The sequence below is a fragment of the Bos indicus genome, chromosome 21, assembly GCF_029378745.1.
Source record: "Bos indicus isolate NIAB-ARS_2022 breed Sahiwal x Tharparkar chromosome 21, NIAB-ARS_B.indTharparkar_mat_pri_1.0, whole genome shotgun sequence".
Classification (NCBI taxonomy): Eukaryota; Metazoa; Chordata; class Mammalia; order Artiodactyla; family Bovidae; genus Bos; species Bos indicus.
This window is the reverse complement of record NC_091780.1, coordinates 17,573,692-17,594,293: the sequence shown is the minus strand read 5'-3', so window position 1 is coordinate 17,594,293 and position 20,602 is coordinate 17,573,692. Positions and strand designations below refer to the sequence as shown.

General features: G+C 41.3%; 1 protein-coding gene across 2 annotated transcripts in view; it reads right to left on the bottom strand.

Moving 5' to 3' along the window:
• Positions 1-20,602, bottom strand: part of AGBL1 (AGBL carboxypeptidase 1) — a 932,974-nt gene that overhangs the window by 571,656 nt on the left and 340,716 nt on the right. For both annotated transcript variants that reach the window (XM_070775073.1, XM_070775072.1), the window contains exon 18: positions 3,274-3,454. In XM_070775073.1, the coding sequence (XP_070631174.1) occupies positions 3,274-3,454 (181 nt within the window). The remainder of the gene's footprint in view (positions 1-3,273; positions 3,455-20,602) is intronic.

The window sequence follows — 20,602 nt, the reverse complement described above, 5'->3', positions numbered from 1 at the left end:
GCAAAGCTTGCCTCTTTGCTGGTCAGACCACACACAGGGAAGTTTTGTTAATGTTAAGAAGCCTATGAATAGGATGTGTCCCAAGAAAACCAATGAAAGTCAGAACATCAGAAACAACATCACATAAGCAATGTTTAGGTGAACTGCATCAAACTTGGAGTCGGTTTCACCTGGGGAAGTTAAGACATGTAAAATGAAGGTAACATCTTTTCCTTATTTTTACACATTTTAGGCAAAATGTGTAAAATTCATAAGATCAAAACAGAGAAAAACAAATCCACCTAATTATATACCATGGAATGTGTATGTCCTTAAATGGAATGTCAATGAAGAATTTAAGTGGACATTAGATAAACCATGGGCTTCCCTGGTGGCTCAGTGGTAAAGAATCCACCTACCAGTACAGGAGATATGGATTCAATCCCTGGGTCAAGAAAATATCCTGGAGAAGGAAACAGCAGCCCACTCTAGTATTCTTGCCTAGAAAATCCCATGGACAGAGGAGCCTGGCAGGCTAAGTCCATGGGGTCGCAGAGTTCGACACGACTTAGGGACTCAACAAAAACGAGGTAAACCATATGTTAGGTGTGTTCTGGGAAGGGCTCATGAGCTGAGGATTTTAAGCCTATTTATCATGTGATGTTATGATTCCATGGCAGCCTCAAGTCTTTCAGTAATGATGTGCAATGACCTGGGGATTTTCCTTTCAGTGGAATAACGGTATGATTTCCAAATCCCTCTCAGCCAAAATGGTTTGAGTGATCCAAAGTAACCTACAAAGTGCTTTGAGCTCCATGATGAAAGATGCTATATAAATAAAAAGGGTAAGTTAGTCATAATAAATAACGGTAATGATGATGAATGGTGGTGTCATAAAGAAGAAGCTGGCCTGCCATTAGGGAACCCAGAGCAACCAGCTGGAAATAAAGCATGTCCAGACCAGAAGGATATTCACTGATGAGACCACATTAACCTTTCAAACTAAGACCTGGACCAAGCCTCTGATTCAGAGGTGTGAGCATCTGAAATAGAAGAAACTATAGTATTTGTTCCAAAGCTTGAATATTACCTTAGAATATTACCTTGAATATTACCTTTACCCAGATGGGTCAACAGGGAGCTTCCTGTTTCAATAGAAGAGAAAACTAAGGAGGTCGGGGGAGAGCCAGAATTCCCAAGTAGAATTATGACTCTGAACCCAGTGCTTTTTTCACTCTCAGCCAGACTCCAGATGATTCAAGGGAACACGTAACTTCAGAAAAGAGCCAACTTGGATGAGAAAATATTTGAAACGAGGTCATGTCCCTCAAGATGGCTTGCAGAGTTGTTTTCCATCCATTTAGGCTAAGTAACCATGCTAATAAAATCCTTAGCCCCTCAAGCAGGGAGGAGAGATTCAATGAGACTCTAGAGCTGATTCCTAGAGCTCAATGAACACGTGGTAGGAGCCAGCTGAGTGCTGTGGACCAGGAATGGACACTGTGCTTCAGGGCTTTGTCCTGCTTGAGATCTAAGAAGCCTGACTGCTGCCCGGGTCTGATTGATGGTACCTGCTAAAGGACTTGTCCTCTCATGCCTCGTATGTGCCAACCGGTCACCATATGCAAAAAGTGCCAGACTGTGCCAACCAGTCACCATATACAAAAAGGAAGGACCCTGTTCTTTGCCCACCAAAAAATTCCATCAAAAAAAAAAGAATTGGGGAGCTACAAAACTAGGAAACTTGTTAAGTATGTTCCTGTTTGTTTTTTAATTTTATTTTTATAGGCTTTAGCTTTCATTTGCTTTCATCTTGGCATTATTTAACATATTTTATCATTTGGAATTTATTCTGATCCTCTTTTACTATTTTACCATTTATATATCTTTAACCTTTTTAACTTCTCAATATTCTTTTTTTGTTCTTATCCTTTGAAACTAATCTATTCTCAGCATTTCAACATTTATTAATATTTAGGATTTCTTTCCTGAAAGAAATTATTTTATATTTCTTAAAAATTTTTCTTATTTAAGTCATTTTATCTCTGAAATTTGCTTTTTCATATTTTTTATAATTCTCATTTTATCTCTCTTTATTTTCACATTTTCAATATTGCTCTATTTTCTTAGTTTCTAAAAGTGTGTGTTTGCCTCTTTAATATGCATATTCTAAATTACAACTTCTTTTGCATCTTTAGCTCTTGAAATTATGTTTCCTTTCAATATTTCTATTTATCTTGAATTCTGGTTTTTCCATAGGATATCACTGTCTAATCCTATAGTAAAAATAATCATTTATTACCAAAGGAAGGAATGTTAAGCTTTTTTCCACAGCTTGAGGCAGGTATGTATGAATGTTCACCCTGTCACCCCCATCCACCGGCTGTGAGATATTGAGAACCTGCTCTGCTTTCTGGGCCTCAGCCCACAAACTCTGAAAATGCTGACTCTTTCTAACAGTGGAATGCATCTTTCCCAATATACATTCTGAAAGGCATGTAGGAGTGGGCTAGGAAAAGCACCACCCCAGTCTTCTCTCTTTCAGCCAACCGTTTTTCAGTCATTTCACTTTTAACCATTCCGTGGCCATTCTTCAACCATTTCAGCCATTCCATTTAAATACAGCTTATTACAGCTGTATCCAGAATTCAGTAAAACACTGCTACTGCTGCTGCTGCTGCTGCAGACTCTGTGCGAGCCCATAGATAGCAGCCCACCAGGCTCCTCCATCCCTGGGATTTTCCAGGCAAGAATACTGGAGTGGGTTGCCATTTCCTGCTCCAAGTAAAAACACAACTGAAAATAAAGACTTATCTGCAGGGTGTGCTCAATCACTTCAGTCGTGTCCGACCCTCTGCGACCCCATGGGCCGTGGCCCACCAGGCTCAGAAGCAAAGAAAAGCACCAGTCTTAACTTCATCAGATCACAGTTTGAGCCCTGGCTTTGTCATTAACCCAGCCCAGGTGGCAGGGGGTGGTGGGCGGGGAGTCATCTGATTATCATGGACATCAATTCCTTCCTTTTTAAAAGGAGAGTGTTAGATTCAATTCTTTCTAAGGATTCTTCTGTTAGTAATTGCCTATGAATCTATACTTTTCTATTAAAAGAAACTATGAGATTGATACCAATATTTATAGAGAATATCCTGATATTTGTACAAGGTAACAGAACTCAAGAGAAGTTATTCCTACCAGAGTACCAAGACCTCTCAAGTCAAATCCATTGAGCAGAACAACAATCCATTATCATGGTAACATAAATGTGACCTAAGTTAGGCCAGGTGCCTGACATACTTGCCATTGATGACACCATCTGGGTTGAGCATGGGGATTATCTTGAAAATGAAGTTTTCCCTCAAGAGCCTAGCCACAGGGTCACTGCTGACCAGGAACTCCAAGGTCCCCTTCATCACCCAGCTAGCATTGCTCTCTCCTGGGTGAACTCGAGCCGTAATCACTTGGTATGGGCGCTGCCCTGCAGAGAAAAAGAAAACACACACGCAAGAAAATTAAACCTAAATACAGTTTCCATATCCATCAAGACAATCTCCAGGAAGCCAGTTTTACACCTGACTGGCATAAAGCCTTAAATAGGTTGATTGTTTCTAATACACACCTAATGTGCATTTATCCATTTTCCATCCGCCTCTACAGTCTGTAAAACTCAGGAGAGTATAAAGTTAAAGCTCAAGGCTGTTATCCAAACCGTAAGTACTTCGTGGCATCAAAACAAGCCATGAATCAGATTTTAGAAGACCACCAAAGAAATAGTTTTCTCTTCAGGATCCAGTAGCATGGTGCTGGATGTCCCAGATCTGAGATTGAATCTTATCTTCATCATTTACCAGTTGTAAGATCTCACGAAGGATTTAATTTCTCCAAGGCTGCTTTCTCACGTGTAAAATGAGGACAATGCTACTGACCTCCTGTAGCTGTTATAAAAACTAAATGATGTAATTATAAAGCACTTGGCATATTGCTTGCCATTAAGTGTGTACTTGTTAGCTCTCTACCTTCTCAGTTATAAAATCTGTGGTTAGGATGTTCCCTCTCATTTCCCAGCAGTTAGAGGAGTCAAGTACAGAAACTGAACTGGGAAACTTATGATTGACTTTATGACACTGAGACCAATCCTGGAGAGATTTCACAGAAGGAAGTGCCTAGAAGTTCAGTTTTGGAGTTGCAATACCTGCTTCACTTTGCAAAAGAAATCAGGAACACACTTTCTGCCAATCACAAGGAGTGTATTGACACAATATACCTCTATGCAGAATGCATTGAGAAAAGATAGACTTATCATCCTTTCTTTGTTGACAGAAGATGCACATAGCTTTGAGACCTATTCTCAGACCACATCTGGGCTCAGGTGGAAAACGCTTTTGATTGATTAGTGATGTCTGTCCTCACATACTTGAGGAAGTGGGAGGTGGGGAACATGTGATATCAGACAAGCAATTCACCATGTCTGCTCTAACCTCCTGCCTGATTTTGTGAGGGTTTTTTGATTCTCACTTCCTTCTGTATCCTCACCCGATTCCTTATTGCTCCTAAACTCATTTTAAAGACGAGAACTAAATTTTTGCCAGGTATAAATACACTAGCCACTAAACAGTCTAAAAGTTAAACAAGTCATTTTCTTCCTAATTATTCAAATCATTAGTTAAATATTTAACTATGAGTTTATGGCTTTTCTTCCCTTAAAGAGTAATATTTTTGAAGGTATAAACTGTATCTCTAATTCTATACAAAGAAAGACAAAACTGAATAACCTCAAGAACCCCTAAATAACAAAGAATAAAAGATACAGAGAAATAAACTATTAATTACCCAATCATATTACTATTATCATCAGTTAAAACAAACAAAATCCCCTCTGTCAACAGCCAACGAGATGCAGGTTTAAGGGGCATATATATTCATGCACTTTTATTGACTATGTTGAGAGCACATTACTTCTCTTTGTAGATCCTTTTTATTTGGGGGATAACATTCAGCTTTTTCTTTTTTTTAATTTAAGCAGGTATCTTGAACATATTCCAGGAGCTGCAGGAGGCATTGAGTAGAAAAAGCTGAATCTATTATAGTTCTTGTTCTGTAAAAGACCAAAGCGCTTGTCGGCAGTGACAAACATTCAAGCTAATGATGACAAGCGAGCTAATGGAGGTGTAAATAAAGCACCAAAAATAGGTCTATCTAAGAGAGGGAAGGACACTTCCAGAGATGTGATGCTATTTATTTAGACTGGGTCCTGCAGAATAATTACCATCTAACTTGAGAGAAATGGCATGGCAACCCACTCCAGTATTCTTGCCTGGAGAATCCCATGAGCAGAGGAGCCTGGCGCTCAATAGTCCCTGGGGTCACAAAGAGTCAGACACAACTGAGCAACCAAGCACAGCTTGAGAGAGAAGATGAGGAAGGGTCTTCTAAGCAAAGAAAAAGACACATGCAAAGAATACAGAGGAAACACAACCAGTTTCCTGTTGTGTTTTTAATGTTTTTACCAGTCTGTGAAAACAATCAGTTTTTACAAACCGGTGCTTTCAAGAATCAAGAAACGCCATGAGTGGCTGAAGCAAAGGACTGGAAATGGTAGCTCATGAATTTAGAAATTAGGCTGGTGTTAAACTAGTAATAACCCTCCTCGAACATTTTGTTTTGGGTTTGGAGTTTATACTGTTGATCAGAAGTTCTCAGTCATGAAGTCAGTGTCTCACTGGTATGCTATGATCTGTGATGAGATCTATTGAAGAATCACTGGTTATTAATAAAAGTACAAATGTTTGCTTGTTTTATGTATAGATATAGACAATATATAGAAATAGTTATAGATACAGATACAGATACATTCACATTATATATGTATATGCATGTGTGTGTACATGTGTGCTCAGTTGTGTCCAACTCTTTGCAACCCCATGGACTATAGCCCACCCTGCTCCTCTGTACATGAAATTTTCCAGGCAAGTATACTCAGATGAGATCAGTCGTTCAATCATGTCAAACTCTTTGCGACCCCATGAATCACAGCACGCCAGGCCTCCCTGTCCATCACCAACTCCCGGAGTTCACTCAGACTCATGTCCATCGAGTCAGTGATGCCATCCAGCCATCTCATCCTCTGTCGTCCCCTTCTCCTCCTGCCCCCAATCCCTCCCAGCATCAGAGTCTTTTCCAATGAGTCAACTCTTCACATGAGGTGGCCAAAGTACTGCAGTTTCAGCTTTAGCATCATTCCTTCCAAAGAAATCCCAGGGCTGATCTCCTTCAGAATGGACTGGTTGGATCTCCTTGCAGTCCAAGGGACTCTCAAGAGTCTTCACCAACACCACAGTTCAAAAGCATCAATTCTTTGGCGCTCAGCCTTCTTCACAGTCCAACTCTCACATCCATACATGACCACAGGAAAAACCATAGCCTTGACTAGACGAACCTTTGTTGGCAAAGTAATGTCTCTGCTTTTGGATATGCTCTCTAGGTTGGTCATAACTTTCCTTCCAAGGAGTAAGCGTCTTTTAATTTCATGGCTGCAGTCACCATCTGCAGTGATTTTGGAGCCCCCCAAAATAAAGTCTGACACTGTTTCCACTGTTTCCCCATCTATTTCTCATGAAGTGATGGGACCAGATGCCATGATCTTCGTTTTCTGAATGTTGAGCTTTAAGCCAACTTTTTCACTCTCCACTTTAACCTTCATCAAGAGGCTTTTTAGTTCCTCTTCACTTTCTGCCATAAGGGTGGTGTCATCTGCATATCTGAGGTTATTGATATTTCTCCCAGCAATCTTGATTCCAGCTGTGTTTCTTCCAGTCCAGCGTTTCTCATGATGTACTCTGCATATAAGTTAAATAAGCAGGGTGACAATATACAGCCTTGACATACTCCTTTTCCTATTTAGAACCAGTCTGTTGTTCCATGGTCAGTTCTAACTGTTGCTTCCTGACCTGCATACAGATTTCTCAAGAGGCAGGTCAGGTGGTCTGAAATTCCCATCTCTTTCAGAATTTTCCACAGTTTATTGTGATCCACACAGTCAAAGGCTTTGGCATAGTCTATAAAGCAGAAATAGATGTTTTTCTGGAACTCTCTTGCTTTTTCCATGATCCAGCGGATGTTGGCAATTTGATCTCTGGTTCCTCTGCCTTTTCTAAAACCAGCTTGAACATCAGGAAGTTCACGGTTCACATTGCTGAAGCCTGGCTTGGAGAATTTTGAACATTACTTTACTAGCTGTGAGATGAGTGCAATGTGCGGTAGTTTGAGCATTCTTTGGCATTGCCTTTCTTTGGGATTGGAATGAAAACTGACCTTTTCCAGTCCTGTGGCCACTGCTGAGTTTTCCAAATTTGCTGGCATATTGAGTGCAGCACTTTCACAGCATCATCTTTCAGGATTTGGAATAACTCAACTGGAATTCTATCACCTCCACTAGCTTTTTCGTAGTGCCATTCCCTACTCCAGGGAATCTTCCCAACACAAGAATCAAAACTAGATCTATTGAGTTTCCTGCATTAGCAGGCAGATTCTTTACTGCTGTGCCACCTGGGAAGCCCTATATGTATTTATGCTGCTGCTAAGTCACTTCAGTCGTGTCCGACTCTGTGTGACCCCATACGTGGCAGCCCACCAGGCTCCTCTGTCCATGGGATTCTTTAGGCAAGAATACTGGAGTGGGTTGCCATTTCCTTCTCCAATGCATGCATGCGTGCTAAGTCATTTCAGTCATGTCCAACTCTGGGTGACCCTATGGACAGCAGCCTACCAGGCTCCTCTGTCCACGGGATTCTCTATGCAAAAATACCAGAGTGGGTTTTCATTTTCTTCTCCATACATAGATATATATACATATGTTCACAATATATATATCACACAAAATGTTGGTTACTTGTCCAATAAACTTTAGTCCCCTTCTTTCCTACTACCAGACCCCTGATTTCAGGGGAGGTTAAAAAAGTGCCCAGATCAAAACACCCAGCTTCATGAATCCTCTTAGAGGTAAGAATGGCCATGTGACAGGAGTGAGACCAGTGAGATGTAAATAGCAGCCAGAGGGTAAGTCTTTCTGGAAAAAAGGATTAGAGAGCACAGTTTCACCTGGTAAATGCCTTCTTTGATTCCTGTCTCTTTTATTTGTCTCTTCTTCCTTCCTTGAACATAGATCTGACACTTTAAGGTGAGGAAGCCAATTAGAGAATCCAAGTCACATGAGAAGATGGTAAGCATAAAGGTAGAAAGAGCCCGGGTTCTTGAAAAACCCCTTAAGCAGCTATCCTGCACCTTCACTAGCTTCTTCAATGCTTCTAGATGTTTGAGACAAATAAACCACTATTTGACTGGGCAAGTGTAATCACATATTTGTTATACTTTGTTAGACTCTAGTTCAATTGATATGAATAAGAAAACAGGTTTAAAATCATCTTTATAATATGGTTACCTTGAATAGCATGCACCTAAGTGTGCTTTCTGGACTGGGGAGAAAAGAGAGACACAAAGAGTTGTAATGAGAATATTTGCTAGATGTGTCCCAGAAATAAACAGTTGAGAATGTCTACTTTAAGAAATAGAGAGTAAATGATGGCTTTTAACAGGAGGAAGACATACCAAAGATTGTGCTTCAAAAAAATCCTGACGTTTCTATAGACAGTGCATTTGTTTAGTCACAGACAGTACAGCCAACCAGAGTAGAGCACAACTTTTACTTTTTCAACTTTTTATTTTATATTGAATGGCGGAAAAGAGCTACCCAAGTCCAAGGTCAGGGGCGGCGGCCGGTAGGACCAACCCCACGCCCGAGGAGCACTGGCTGCGCAGGCGCAGGAGGGCCTAGAGGAGCCATCCCACGTTGAAGGTCAGGAAGGGTGGCGGTGAGGAGATACCCCTCATCCAAGGTAAGGAGCAGTGGCTGCGCTTTGCTGGAGCAGCGTGAAGAGATACCCCATGCCCAACGTGAGAGAAACCCAAGGAAGATGGTAGGTGTTGCAAGACGGCATCAGAGGGCAAACACACTGAAACCATACTCACAGAAAACTAGTCAATCTAATCACACAAGGACCACAGCCTTGTCTAACTCAATGAAACTAAGCCATGCCCGTGGGGCAACCCAAGATGGGCGGGTCATGCTGGAGAGATCTGACAGAATGTGGTCTACTGGAGAAGAGAATGGCAAACCACTTCAGTATTCTTGCCTTGAGAACCCCGTGAACAGTATGAAAAGGCAAAAAGATAGGACACTGAAAGAGGAACTCCCCAGGTCAGTAGGAGCCCAGTATGCTACTGGAGATCAGTAGAGAAATAACTCCAAAAAGAATGAAGAGATGGAGCCAAAGCAAAAACAATACCCAGCTGTGGATATGACTGGTGATAGAAGCAAGGTCTGATGCTGTAAAGAGCAATATTGCATAGGAACCTGGAATGTTAGGTCCATGAATCAAGGCAAATTGGAAGTGGTCAAACAAGAGATGGCAAGAGTGAATGTCTGACAGTCTAGGAATCAGCAAACTCAAATGGACTGGAATGGGTGAATTTAACTCAGATGACCATTATACCTACTACTGTGAGCAGGAATCCCTCAGAAGAAATGGGGTGGCCATCATGGTCAACAAGAGTCTGAAATGCAGTACTTGGATGCAATCTCAAGAACAACAGAATGATCTCTGTTCGTTTCCAAGGCAAACCATTCAATATCACAGTATTCCAAGTCTATGCCCCAACCAGTAACGCTGAAGAAGCTGAAGTTGAACGGTTCTATGAAGACCTACAAGACCTTTTAGAACTAACACCAAAAAAAAGATATCCTTTTCATTATAGGGGACTGGAATGCAAAAGTAGGAAGTCAAGAAACACCTGGAGTAACAGGCAAATTTGGCCTTGGAATACAGAATGAAGCAGGGCAAAAACTAATAGAGTTTTGCCAAGAAAATGCACTGGTCATAGCAAACACCCTCTTCCAACAACACAAGAGAAGACTCTATACATGAACATCACCAGATGGTCAACACCAAAATCAGATTGATTATATTCTTTGCAGCCAAAGATGGAGAAGCTCTATACAGTCAACAAAAACAAGACCAGAGGCTGACTGTGGCTCAGATCATGAACTCCTTATTACCAAATTCAGACTTAAATTGAAGAAAGTAGGGGAAACCACTAGACCATTCAGGTATGACCTAAATCAAATCCCTTATAATTATACAGTGGAAGTGAGAAATAGATTTAAGGGCCTAGATCTGATAGATAGAGTGCCTGATGAACTAAGGAATGAGGTTCATGACCTTGTACAGGATACAGGGATCAAGACCATCCCCATGGAAAAGAAATGCAAAAAAGCAAAATGGCTGTCTGGGGAGGGCTTACAAATAGCTGTGAAAAGAAGAGAAGCAAAAAGAAAGGAGAAAAGGAAAGATATAAGCATCTGAAGGCAGAGTTCCAAAGAATAGCAAGAAGAGATAAGAAAGCCTTCCTCAGTGATCAATGCAAAGAAATAGAGGAAAACAACAGAATGGAAAAGACTGGAGATCTCTTCAAGAAAATTAGAGATACCAAGGGGACATTTCATGCAAAGATGGGCTTGATAAAGGACAGAAATGGTACGGCCCTAACGGAAGCAGAAGATATTAAGAAGAGGTGGCAAGAATACATAGAAGAACTGTACAAAAAAGATCTTCACGACCAAGATAATCACAATGGTGTGATCACTGACCTAGAGCCAGACATCCTGGAATGTGAAGTCAAGTGGGTCTTAGGAAGCATCACTACGAACAAAGCTAGTGGAGGTGATGGAATTCCAGCTGAGCTATTTCAAATCCTGAAAGATGATGCTGAGAAAGTGCTACACTCAATATGCCAGCAAATTTGGAAAACTCAGCAGTGGCCACAGGACTGGAAAAGGTCAGTTTTCATTCCAATCCCAAAGAAAGGCAATGCCAAAGAATGCTCAAACTACCGCACAATTGCACTCATCTCACAGCTAGTAAAGTAATGTTCAAAATTCTCCAAGCCAGGCTTCAGCAATGTGAACCGTGAACTTCCTGATGTTCAAGCTGGTTTTAGAAAAGGCAGAGGAACCAGAGATCAAATTGCCAACATCTGCTGGATCATGGAAAAAGCAAGAGAGTTCCAGAAAAACATCTATTTCTGCTTTATAGACTATGCCAAAGCCTTTGACTGTGTGGATCACAATAAACTGTGGAAAATTCTGAAAGAGATGGGAATTTCAGACCACCTGACCTGCCTCTTGAGAAATCTGTATGCAGGTCAGGAAGCAACAGTTAGAACTGACCATGGAACAACAGACTGGTTCTAAATAGGAAAAGGAGTACGTCAAGGCTGTATATTGTCACCCTGCTTATTTAACTTATATGCAGAGTACATCATGAGAAACGCTGGACTGGAAGAAACACAAGCTGGAATCAAGATTGCTGGGAGAAATATCAATAACCTCAGATATGCAGATGACACCACCCTTATGGCAGAAAGTGAAGAGGAACTAAAAAGCCTCTTCATGAAAGTGAAAGAGGAGAGTGAAAAAGTTGGCTTAAAGCTCAACATTCAGAAAACAAAGATCATGGCATCTGGTCCCATCACTTCATGGGAAATAGATGGGGAAACAGTGGAAACAATGTCAGACTTTATTTTGGGGGGCTTCAAAATCACTATAGATGGTGACTGCAGCCATGAAATTAAAAGACACTTACTCCTTGGAAGGAAAGTTATGACCAACCTAGAGAGCATATTCAAAAGCAGAGACATTACTTTGCCAACAAAGGTTCGTCTAGTCAAGGCTATGGTTTTTCCTGTGGTCATGCACGGATGTGAGAGTTGGACTGTGAAGAAGGCTGAGCGCCAAAGAATTGATGCTTTTGAACTGTGGTGTTGGTGAAGACTCTTGAGAGTCCCTTGGACTGCAAGGAGATCCAACCAGTCCATTCTGAAGGAGATCAGCCCTGGGATTTCTTTGGACAGAATGATGCTGAAGCTGAAACTCCAGTACTTTGGCCACCTCATGCGAAGAGTTGACTCATTGGAAAAGACTCTGATGCTGGGAGGGATTGGGGGCAGGAGGAGAAGGGGACGACAGAGGATGAGATGGCTGGATGGCATCACTGACTCGAAGGACGTGATTCTGAGTGAACTCTGGGAGTTGGTGATGGACAGGGAGGCCTGGCATGCTGCGATTCATGGGGTCGTGAAGAGTCGGACACGACTGAGCGACTGAAAGGAACTGAACTGAATAGCTGATTAACAATGCTGTGATAGTTTCAGGCGCCTGGCAGAGTGATTCAGCCACACATATACACGTAACTCTATATACACACGTGTACCCCAAACTCCCCTCCCATCCAGGCTGCCACATAACATTGAGCAGAGTTCTCAGTGATTCCTTGTTGGTTATCCATTTTATGTAGAGCAGTGTGTACATATCAATCCCAAACTCCATAACTATCCCTTCCCCCCATCCTTCCCTGCTGGCAACCATAAGTTCAGAGAACAACTTCAAGAGCTGTATTTCCAGAGTTCAAATTCCAGCCCCACCATGTTCTGTCCAAGACGGATTATGCAAGTTTCTAAAGAAACTGAGTTTTGGACTGGATGTTCGGCATGTTAGACCAAGGATTTGCTATCTGGAACTTATTAAGTAAGTGTATGGGGTTGGGGGTGGGGTGGTATACAATCAGCTAGTTAGCACAGTTGAAGTTAGTTGAAGTCAACTTTCCCACTATATCATTTGATCACAATTACTTTTCACTCCTTCCAAAGCAAGCTGTATTGACATGCCAATAAAAAGCTTATTGAGAAATAAAGAGGCTTGATGAATCTGTACCCAATCAGTGGCCTATTTTCAGTTCTATAATTCCATATCACTCTCTGTGGTTTTTGAACTATGCTCATTTACAGTATATTAAACAATAGTAAGTGTTCCCAGTCCATCAAGAAGAAGTGAAAAAAAAAGCTCAAGCTGTTGTAAATTTTCAACATCAATTGGATCCTCTCATTGTCTGGGCAAGTTGAGTCCCATTGCGATAACCAGTACAATTAGTGCATTATAGTCAATAGGTCAAATGCAGCTCTTGCAAGGAAATGTCAGTGATGTTTCTCTTCTTTGGAGAGTCAAGTTTATAATTCAATAGATTGTCATATGCCACAAAACCTAAGAGGCTGTCCTAAAGAAGCAAACAGGGAAACTGTGGGTTCTCACGAAGACATTAGTATAAGCAGCAGCTTAGCCATTTCTAGTAGATTTTCCTCTCTTCCTCTCTGTGATTCTAGGCAATTTTGCATTCATATTGGTGAGTTCAACCTACGGGACCGTTCAGTTGTAGTAGCAAATGGTGCCCCAGAGAACCCATAATAGACAACAGCTGTAAACAGTATGCGACACACATACTACGTGTTTTTTTCTTGTAATTGAAAATTTAAGATTTAATAACTCATCTCTGCTTAGGGGACGGCAAAGAGTGTAGGGTATACATCTTTTATTTTTCCTCTGCAATTTAAAAAATCTATTCTGGAGTCCATGAAGATCTACAGTGGAGTCATGGTTTGGCATACTGTAATTCTTAAAGTCACATATTAAATTTATGTCGGTGGCAATGACATCTGTTAGAGAACTGTACAATCCTAAGAGATATCAGGCTCACGGCCAATGAAAAACTGAGAAAGAACTAAAGACATGTGTGATGTGCACCCAACTATATAAATATTCATTCATTTATTCCTTCTTTCTTTTAGTAGTATTAATAAGCTCCTACTGGCACTCTATAAGGGTCTTGAGATTCCAAAAGAAATGATTTTTGCCCTCAGGGAACTAATAATACTCTGGTGAGAAAGACAGGAAAACAGATAATCGTGATCTTATGTGATCAGGGGAAACGGTCAAAACATTTCCACAGCACAGAGGAATGCTCATTATGACATTATTTACAGTAATGCGAGCACCTGGAAGTCACTTAATGTGCATCCACAGGAAATTAGTTAAGGAAACGATATATAAAGCAGAATACTATGTAGCCATTAAAAATGGCACATAGATCTCTTTCTGTTGATATTAGAGGGTTCAGCTCAGTTCAGTTACTCAGTCATGTCCGACTCTTTACGTCCCCATGAATCGCAGCATGCCAGGCCTCCCTGTCCATCACCAACTCCTGGAGTTCACTCAAACTTACATCCATCAAGTTGGTGATGCCATCCAGCCAACTCATCCTCTGACATCCCCTTTTTCTCCTGCCCCCAATCCCTCCCAGCATCAGAGTCTTTTCCAATGAATCAACTCTTCGCATGAGGTGGCCAAAGTACTGGAGTTTCAGCTTCAGCATCATTCCCTCCAGAGAAATCCCAGGGCTGATCTCCTTCAGAATGGACTGGTTGGATCTCCTTGCAGTCCAAGAAACTCTCAAGAGTCTTCACCAACACCACAGTTCAAAAGCATCAATTCTTCGGCACTCAGCCTTCTTCACAGTCCAACTCTCATATCCATACATGACCACAGGAAAAACCATAGCCTTGACTAGACGGACCTTTGTTGGCAACCTATCACATTATGATGATTCAAAGCAATACAGGTGAGATACCTGAATTGTAATGGATCCTATCTGTGTTTAATTGTATTAATAGATACTTAAAGGCATCTGTACACAGAGACAAATCTGTGAGTGGAGGCCATCTGAGTCATTCTTATCTCCTCTTTATCCTGACCTAATGTGTCTGTCTCTCCAGTAAATAACAATCATATGTAAGTTTTCATAGAGGCAAAGTATTTGTCAATATTTCCAATTTTTCAATATATTCTAAAATATTTTCCAATAGTAAAACACAGAAGAGAAAATTTTTTAAAAAGCAAATAAATTTTCACAGAAGAGGTGACATTTGATCTGGTTCATCCCATTTTAATTGGAGTTTGACAGATGAAGAAAAGAATGGAGGGAGATGAGGGACTTTCCTGGTGATCCAGAGGCTGGGACACCATACTTCTACCACAGGGGGGTTTCCCAGGTGGCTCAGTGGGTAAAGAAACAACCTGCAATGCAGAAGACTTTGGTTTGACCCCTTGGTCCGGTAGGTCCCCTGGGGGAGGGCGTGGCAATCCACTCCAGGATTCTTGCCTGGAGAATCCCATGGACAGAGAAGCCTTGCAGGCTACAGTCCATGGGGTCACAAAGAGTCAGACAGGACTAAAGCAACTGAGCACTCGTACACACATGCAGGGAACTAAGATTCCCCATTCTGCATGATGTGGTCAAAAAAAAAAAATCAGTAAAATACTTTAAAAAGAAAAGAAAGGTGGGAGATGATAGGAAAGGGATAAGTTGATATATTTGCAAAATAACAATGTCATAAAGCACATAGTGTCTGAAGAAAACCGATGTCATTTTATGTGACTGAAGCAATAGCTATATAGAAGATAAGAGAGATGCGATAGGCTAAATCTGTACCCGATTCTTTTAAACAGGTCTTTTAGCCAGGCTAAGGAGTAATTTTACAGGCTATGGAAGCACGATGAAAAATCATTCTACGATGGTGTGATTAGATGGGGACTTTTCTTGGAGCTAAAGATGGCAGGAGAAATAGCGAAAAAGCACATATTGTGATATGAAGGTCAAGTCAGCTAATGTGACCTTAACTCTGGAAGACAGTGGATAAAAATGGCCTGACTGAAGGGCAAGGGGGTGAAGAAAGAGACCAGAAAACAAATGGAAAAGAAAATGATATCATTTATATGCATAATCTTTTTAAAATGATATAAATGGACTTATTTACAAAAAAGAGACAGACTCACAGACTTAGAAAACAAACTTATGGTTTCCAAAGGGGAAAGGTAGGAGAAGGGAGGGATAAATGGGAATTTGGGATTGACGTGTACACATCACCACATTTAAAATAGTTAACCAACAAGCCTACTGTATAGCAAAGGGAAATCTGCTCAATATTCTGTAATAACCTAAATGGGAAAAGAATGTGAAAAAGAATAGATACATGTGTATGTACATCTGAAACACTGCTGTACACCTGAAACTAACATGGCATTGTTAACCAACCAGTTAACCAACCAGCTCAGTTCAGTTGCTCAGTCATGTCCGACTCTTTGTGACCCCATGAACTGCAGCACGCCAGGCCTCCCTGTCCATCATCAACTCCCAGAGTCCACCCAAACTCATGTCCATTGAGTCCGTGATGCCATCCAGCCAGCTCATCCTCTGTCATCCCCTTCTCCTCCTGCCCTCAAACTTTCTCAACAGCAGGGTCTTTTCAAATGAGTCAGCTCTCCACATCAGGTGGCCAAAATATCGGAGTTTCAGCTTCAACATCAGTCCATCCAATGAATATTCAGGACTGATCTCCTTTAGAAGGGACTGGTTGGATCTCCTTGCAGTCCAAGGGACTCTCAAGAGTCTTCTTCAACACCACAGTTCAAAAGCATCAATTCTTCGGCACTCAATTTTCTTTATGGTCCAACTCTCACATCCATACATGACCACTGGAAAAACCATAGCCTTGACTAGACAGACCTTTGTTGACAAAGTAATGTCTCTGCTTTTTAATATTCTGTCTAGGTTGGTCATAACTTTCCTTCCAAGGAGTAAGTGTCTTTTAATTTCATGGCTGTAATCACCATCTGCACTGATTTTGGATCCCCCAAAAAATAAAATCAGCTACTGTTTCCACTGTTTCCCCATCTATTTGCCATGAAGTGATGGGACCAGATGCCATGATCTTAGTTTTCTGAATGTTGAGCTTTAAGCCAACTTTTTCACTCCCTTCTTTCACTTTCATCAGGAGGCTGTTTAGTTCTTCTTTACTTTCTGCCATAAGGGTGGTGTCATCTGCATATCTGAGGTTATTGACTATACTTCAATATAAAATAAAAATTAAAAAAGAAAATATCAATGAAAGAAGATTCTGAGAAAGAATATTTGAAAAGAGTTTGATGGAAAAAATTATATACTATATAGAATATACATGATACTAAAGTTTACCACCAAAGATAGCATGCTATGAACATTTTCTGTGTTGTGTGCTTTTCACTAATATATATTGGAGGTCTTTCTAGATCAGTATATAAAGATTTTTCTACCTCTCTTTTTTAATTAGCTGCATGTAGGGTATTGTTCTTTACAGCATTGAACTTTACTCTCAAAACCAGATGCATCCACAGATGAGCATGGTTTTCACTTTGGTCCAGCCTCTTCATTCTTTCTAGAGTTATTTTCCCACTCTTTCTCAGTAGCGTACTGGATATATTGGGCCATACCGACCTGGGGTAGGTGTCCAGTGTCATATATTTTTGCCTTTTCATACTCTTCGTGGGATTCTCAAGGCAAGAATTCTGAAGCAATTTGCCATTTCCTTCTCCAGTGGACCACATTTTGTCAGAACTCTCCACCATGACTGCACAATCTTAGGCGGCCCTGCAGGGCATGACTCATACCTTCATTGAGTTACACAAGGCTATAAATCCATGTGATCATTTTGGTTAGCTTTCTGTGGTTGTAGCTTTCTGGAGGCCATGGGATTATAGTTCTTGTTTCTTCTGTCTGCCCTCTGATGGATGAGAAAGAGGCTTGTGAAAGCTTCCTGATAGGGGGGACTGGCTCTGGGGAAAAACTGGGTCTTACTCTGGTGGGCAGGGCCATGCTCAGAAAATCTTTAATCCAACTGTCTGCTGATGGGTGGGGCTATGCTCCATCCCTGTTAGTTGTTTGGCCTGAGGTGAACCAGTCCTGGAGGTTACAGGTTCCATGGTCTATTGGCAACCTTCAAAAAGGACTTATGCCAACATGCCCTTCCCTGGTAGCTCAGCTGGTAAAAAATCCACCTGCAATGCAGGAGACCCCAGTTCAATACCTGGGTTGGGAAAATCCTCTGGAGATGGGATAGGCTACCCACTCCAGTATTCTTGGCCTTCCCTGGAGGCTCAGGCAGTAAAGAATTCACCTGCAATGTTGGGAGACCTGGGTTTGATCCATGATCTGCCTGCCCTAGAGGAGGATGTGGTAACCCACTCCAGCATTCTTGCCTGAGAACCCCAAGGACAGAGGAGCCTGGGGGGCTACAGTCCATGGGGCCACAAAGAGTCAGACACAACTGAGCGACTAAGCACATGCCAACATGCACCTCCCAGGACTGCTGGTGCCAGTGGCCCTGACCCTGCGGCAGGCCACTTCTGACCCACACCACTGCAGAAGACACTTAAATATTCACAAGTAGGTCTGGCTCAGTGTTTTGTGGGTTTTACCCTGGGTTCTGGTGGACACGAGATTTTGTTCATGCCTTCTAAGAGTCTTGGTTTCTCCCAATCCTGTGAAAGTCTTATAATCAAATCCCAATGTCATTCAAAGTCAGATTCCCTGGGGATTCCCTTTGCCAGATCCCCAGGTTAGGAAGTTTGACGTGGGGCCTAAAACCTTCACAGAAGTGCAAGAACTTCTTTGGTATTCTTCAGTCTGTGGGTCACCCACCCTGCAGGTATGGGATTTGATTATAACATGATTATGCCCCTCCTTCATTCTCCTTACAGGCTCCCCTTTGTCCATGGACAGGCTTATTTAACTTTTATACAGAGTAGCAAGATGCTGGGCTGAAAGACTCATAGCTGGAATCAAGATTGCCAGGAGAAATCAACAACCGCATATGTGAAGATGATACAACTCTAATGGCAAAAAGCAAAGATGGACTAAAAAGCCTCTTGATAAGGGTAAAAGAGGAGAATGGAAAAGCTGGCTTAAAACCCAACATTAAAAATAACTCAGATCATGGCATCCAAATCCATCAATCCATGGCAAATAGATGGGAGAAAAATGGAAACACTGACAGATTTTCTATTCTTGAGCTCCTAAATCACTGCAGACACGGTGACTGCAGCCACAAAATTAAAAGACGCTTGCTCCTTGGAATAAAAGCTATGACAAACCTAGACAGCATATTAAAAAGCAGAGACATCACTTTGTCAAAAAAAAAGGTCCATATAGTGAAAGCTATGGTTTTTCCAGTACTCATGTATAGATGTGAGAGTTGTACCATACAGAAGGCTGAGCATCAAAGAATTGTGGCTTTGGACTGCAAGGAGATCAAACCAGTCAGTCCTAAAAGAAATCAACCCTGAATATATATTGGAAGGACTGATGCTGAAGCTGAAGCTCCAATACTCTGGTCACCTGATGCGAAGAGCTGACTCATTAGAAAAGACCCTGATGCTGGGAAAGATTGAGGGCAGGAGGAGAAGGGAACAACAGAGGATGAGTTGGTTGGATGGCATCACTGAGTTGATGGACATGAGTTTGAGCAACCTCTGGGAGACAGTGAAGGACAGGGAGGCCTGGCATACTGCAGTCCATGGGGCTGCAAAGAGTCGGACATGACTCAGAGATTGAGCAACAAGACATCACTTTATATTAAACTGACTGATTTTTTTCAAGTTGTATCAACTTTACACTCCTGAGAGCCAATCAATCTGATTATAATATATGTCATTTCTGTAATTCTAGATTTGTTCTTTTTTCCCTCAGGATTTGTGCATCTATGTCCCATGACAGCCTGTAATTTTTCTTTCTTGTAATGTCCTTTACAGACTTAGAGATCAATGTATGATGAGTTGGAAGCCATTACCACTTTTTCATGTCTGTGGAAGATTTTCGAAGTTTAGAAGTATTTCTTTCTTAATTTTATTTTAGAATTTTTCAGTGGAGCCATGAGCCTAGATCTTTTTTTCCTCTGAAGATTTAAATAACAACTCAAATTATACAATAACAAAACCAAATCATTAAAAATCATTGGAGGAAAATGTAGGTGTTCTGAAACAAAACCCAATGTTCTTTTCATTTGACCATATATTATTCTGTTTGTATACTCAAGAGGAAGGCTGAAATTAATCCTCTTGAAATAAAACACAATGATATATTGATATGAAAACAAGCACCATGTCCATTTTGAGTTAGACAAGCTGGGTTTGGGGCCCAGTCTGCATCCTACTAACTGAACATATTAGGAAAGATTGAATTCTTCTGAAATCTAAGTCCCTCACCTATAAAATCAGGCTCTCTCAGGTCTTTGCAACACTAAATTCAATGATTATCAATGGCAATGTGAAATATTATAGATAAAAAAATAAAACTTTTTGGCCAGTGGTTTCAATCTCCTTTGATTCTATTATATTCTCCTGTATTCTTTTAAGAGAGAGCCTAACAAGAAGTGAAATTACAAGGAACTTCATCTCTCTTTTTTTTTCTCTTTCTCAAATATTCAGATGCAAGTGCTAATTAGTAGAGAAGTCAAAAGTCAGGTATTGGCAGAAAAAATAGAGAGCCCGTAATCAGTGCTAATAATAAGTTTCTGAACAATCAAGTGTGAACTGGATCTCCCTCGCTGCTCCTGATTATTGGGGCATAATTCCTTCCCAGATGAGCAGGGTCTACTTTTCACATGCCTTCTTTTACAAACACTTGAGGGGGCGGGAGGGGAGGTGGGCATGGGGCATGCAGGATCTTGGTTATGCAACCAGGGATTGAAGCCGTGCTCCCTCCACCGGAAGCATAGAGTCCTGTTCCCTGAACACCAGGGAAGTCCATACAGACTCGTAAGCTACCGGTTTTCTGGCCCATACGCCATGAGAACACACAACTGACCAGACTTC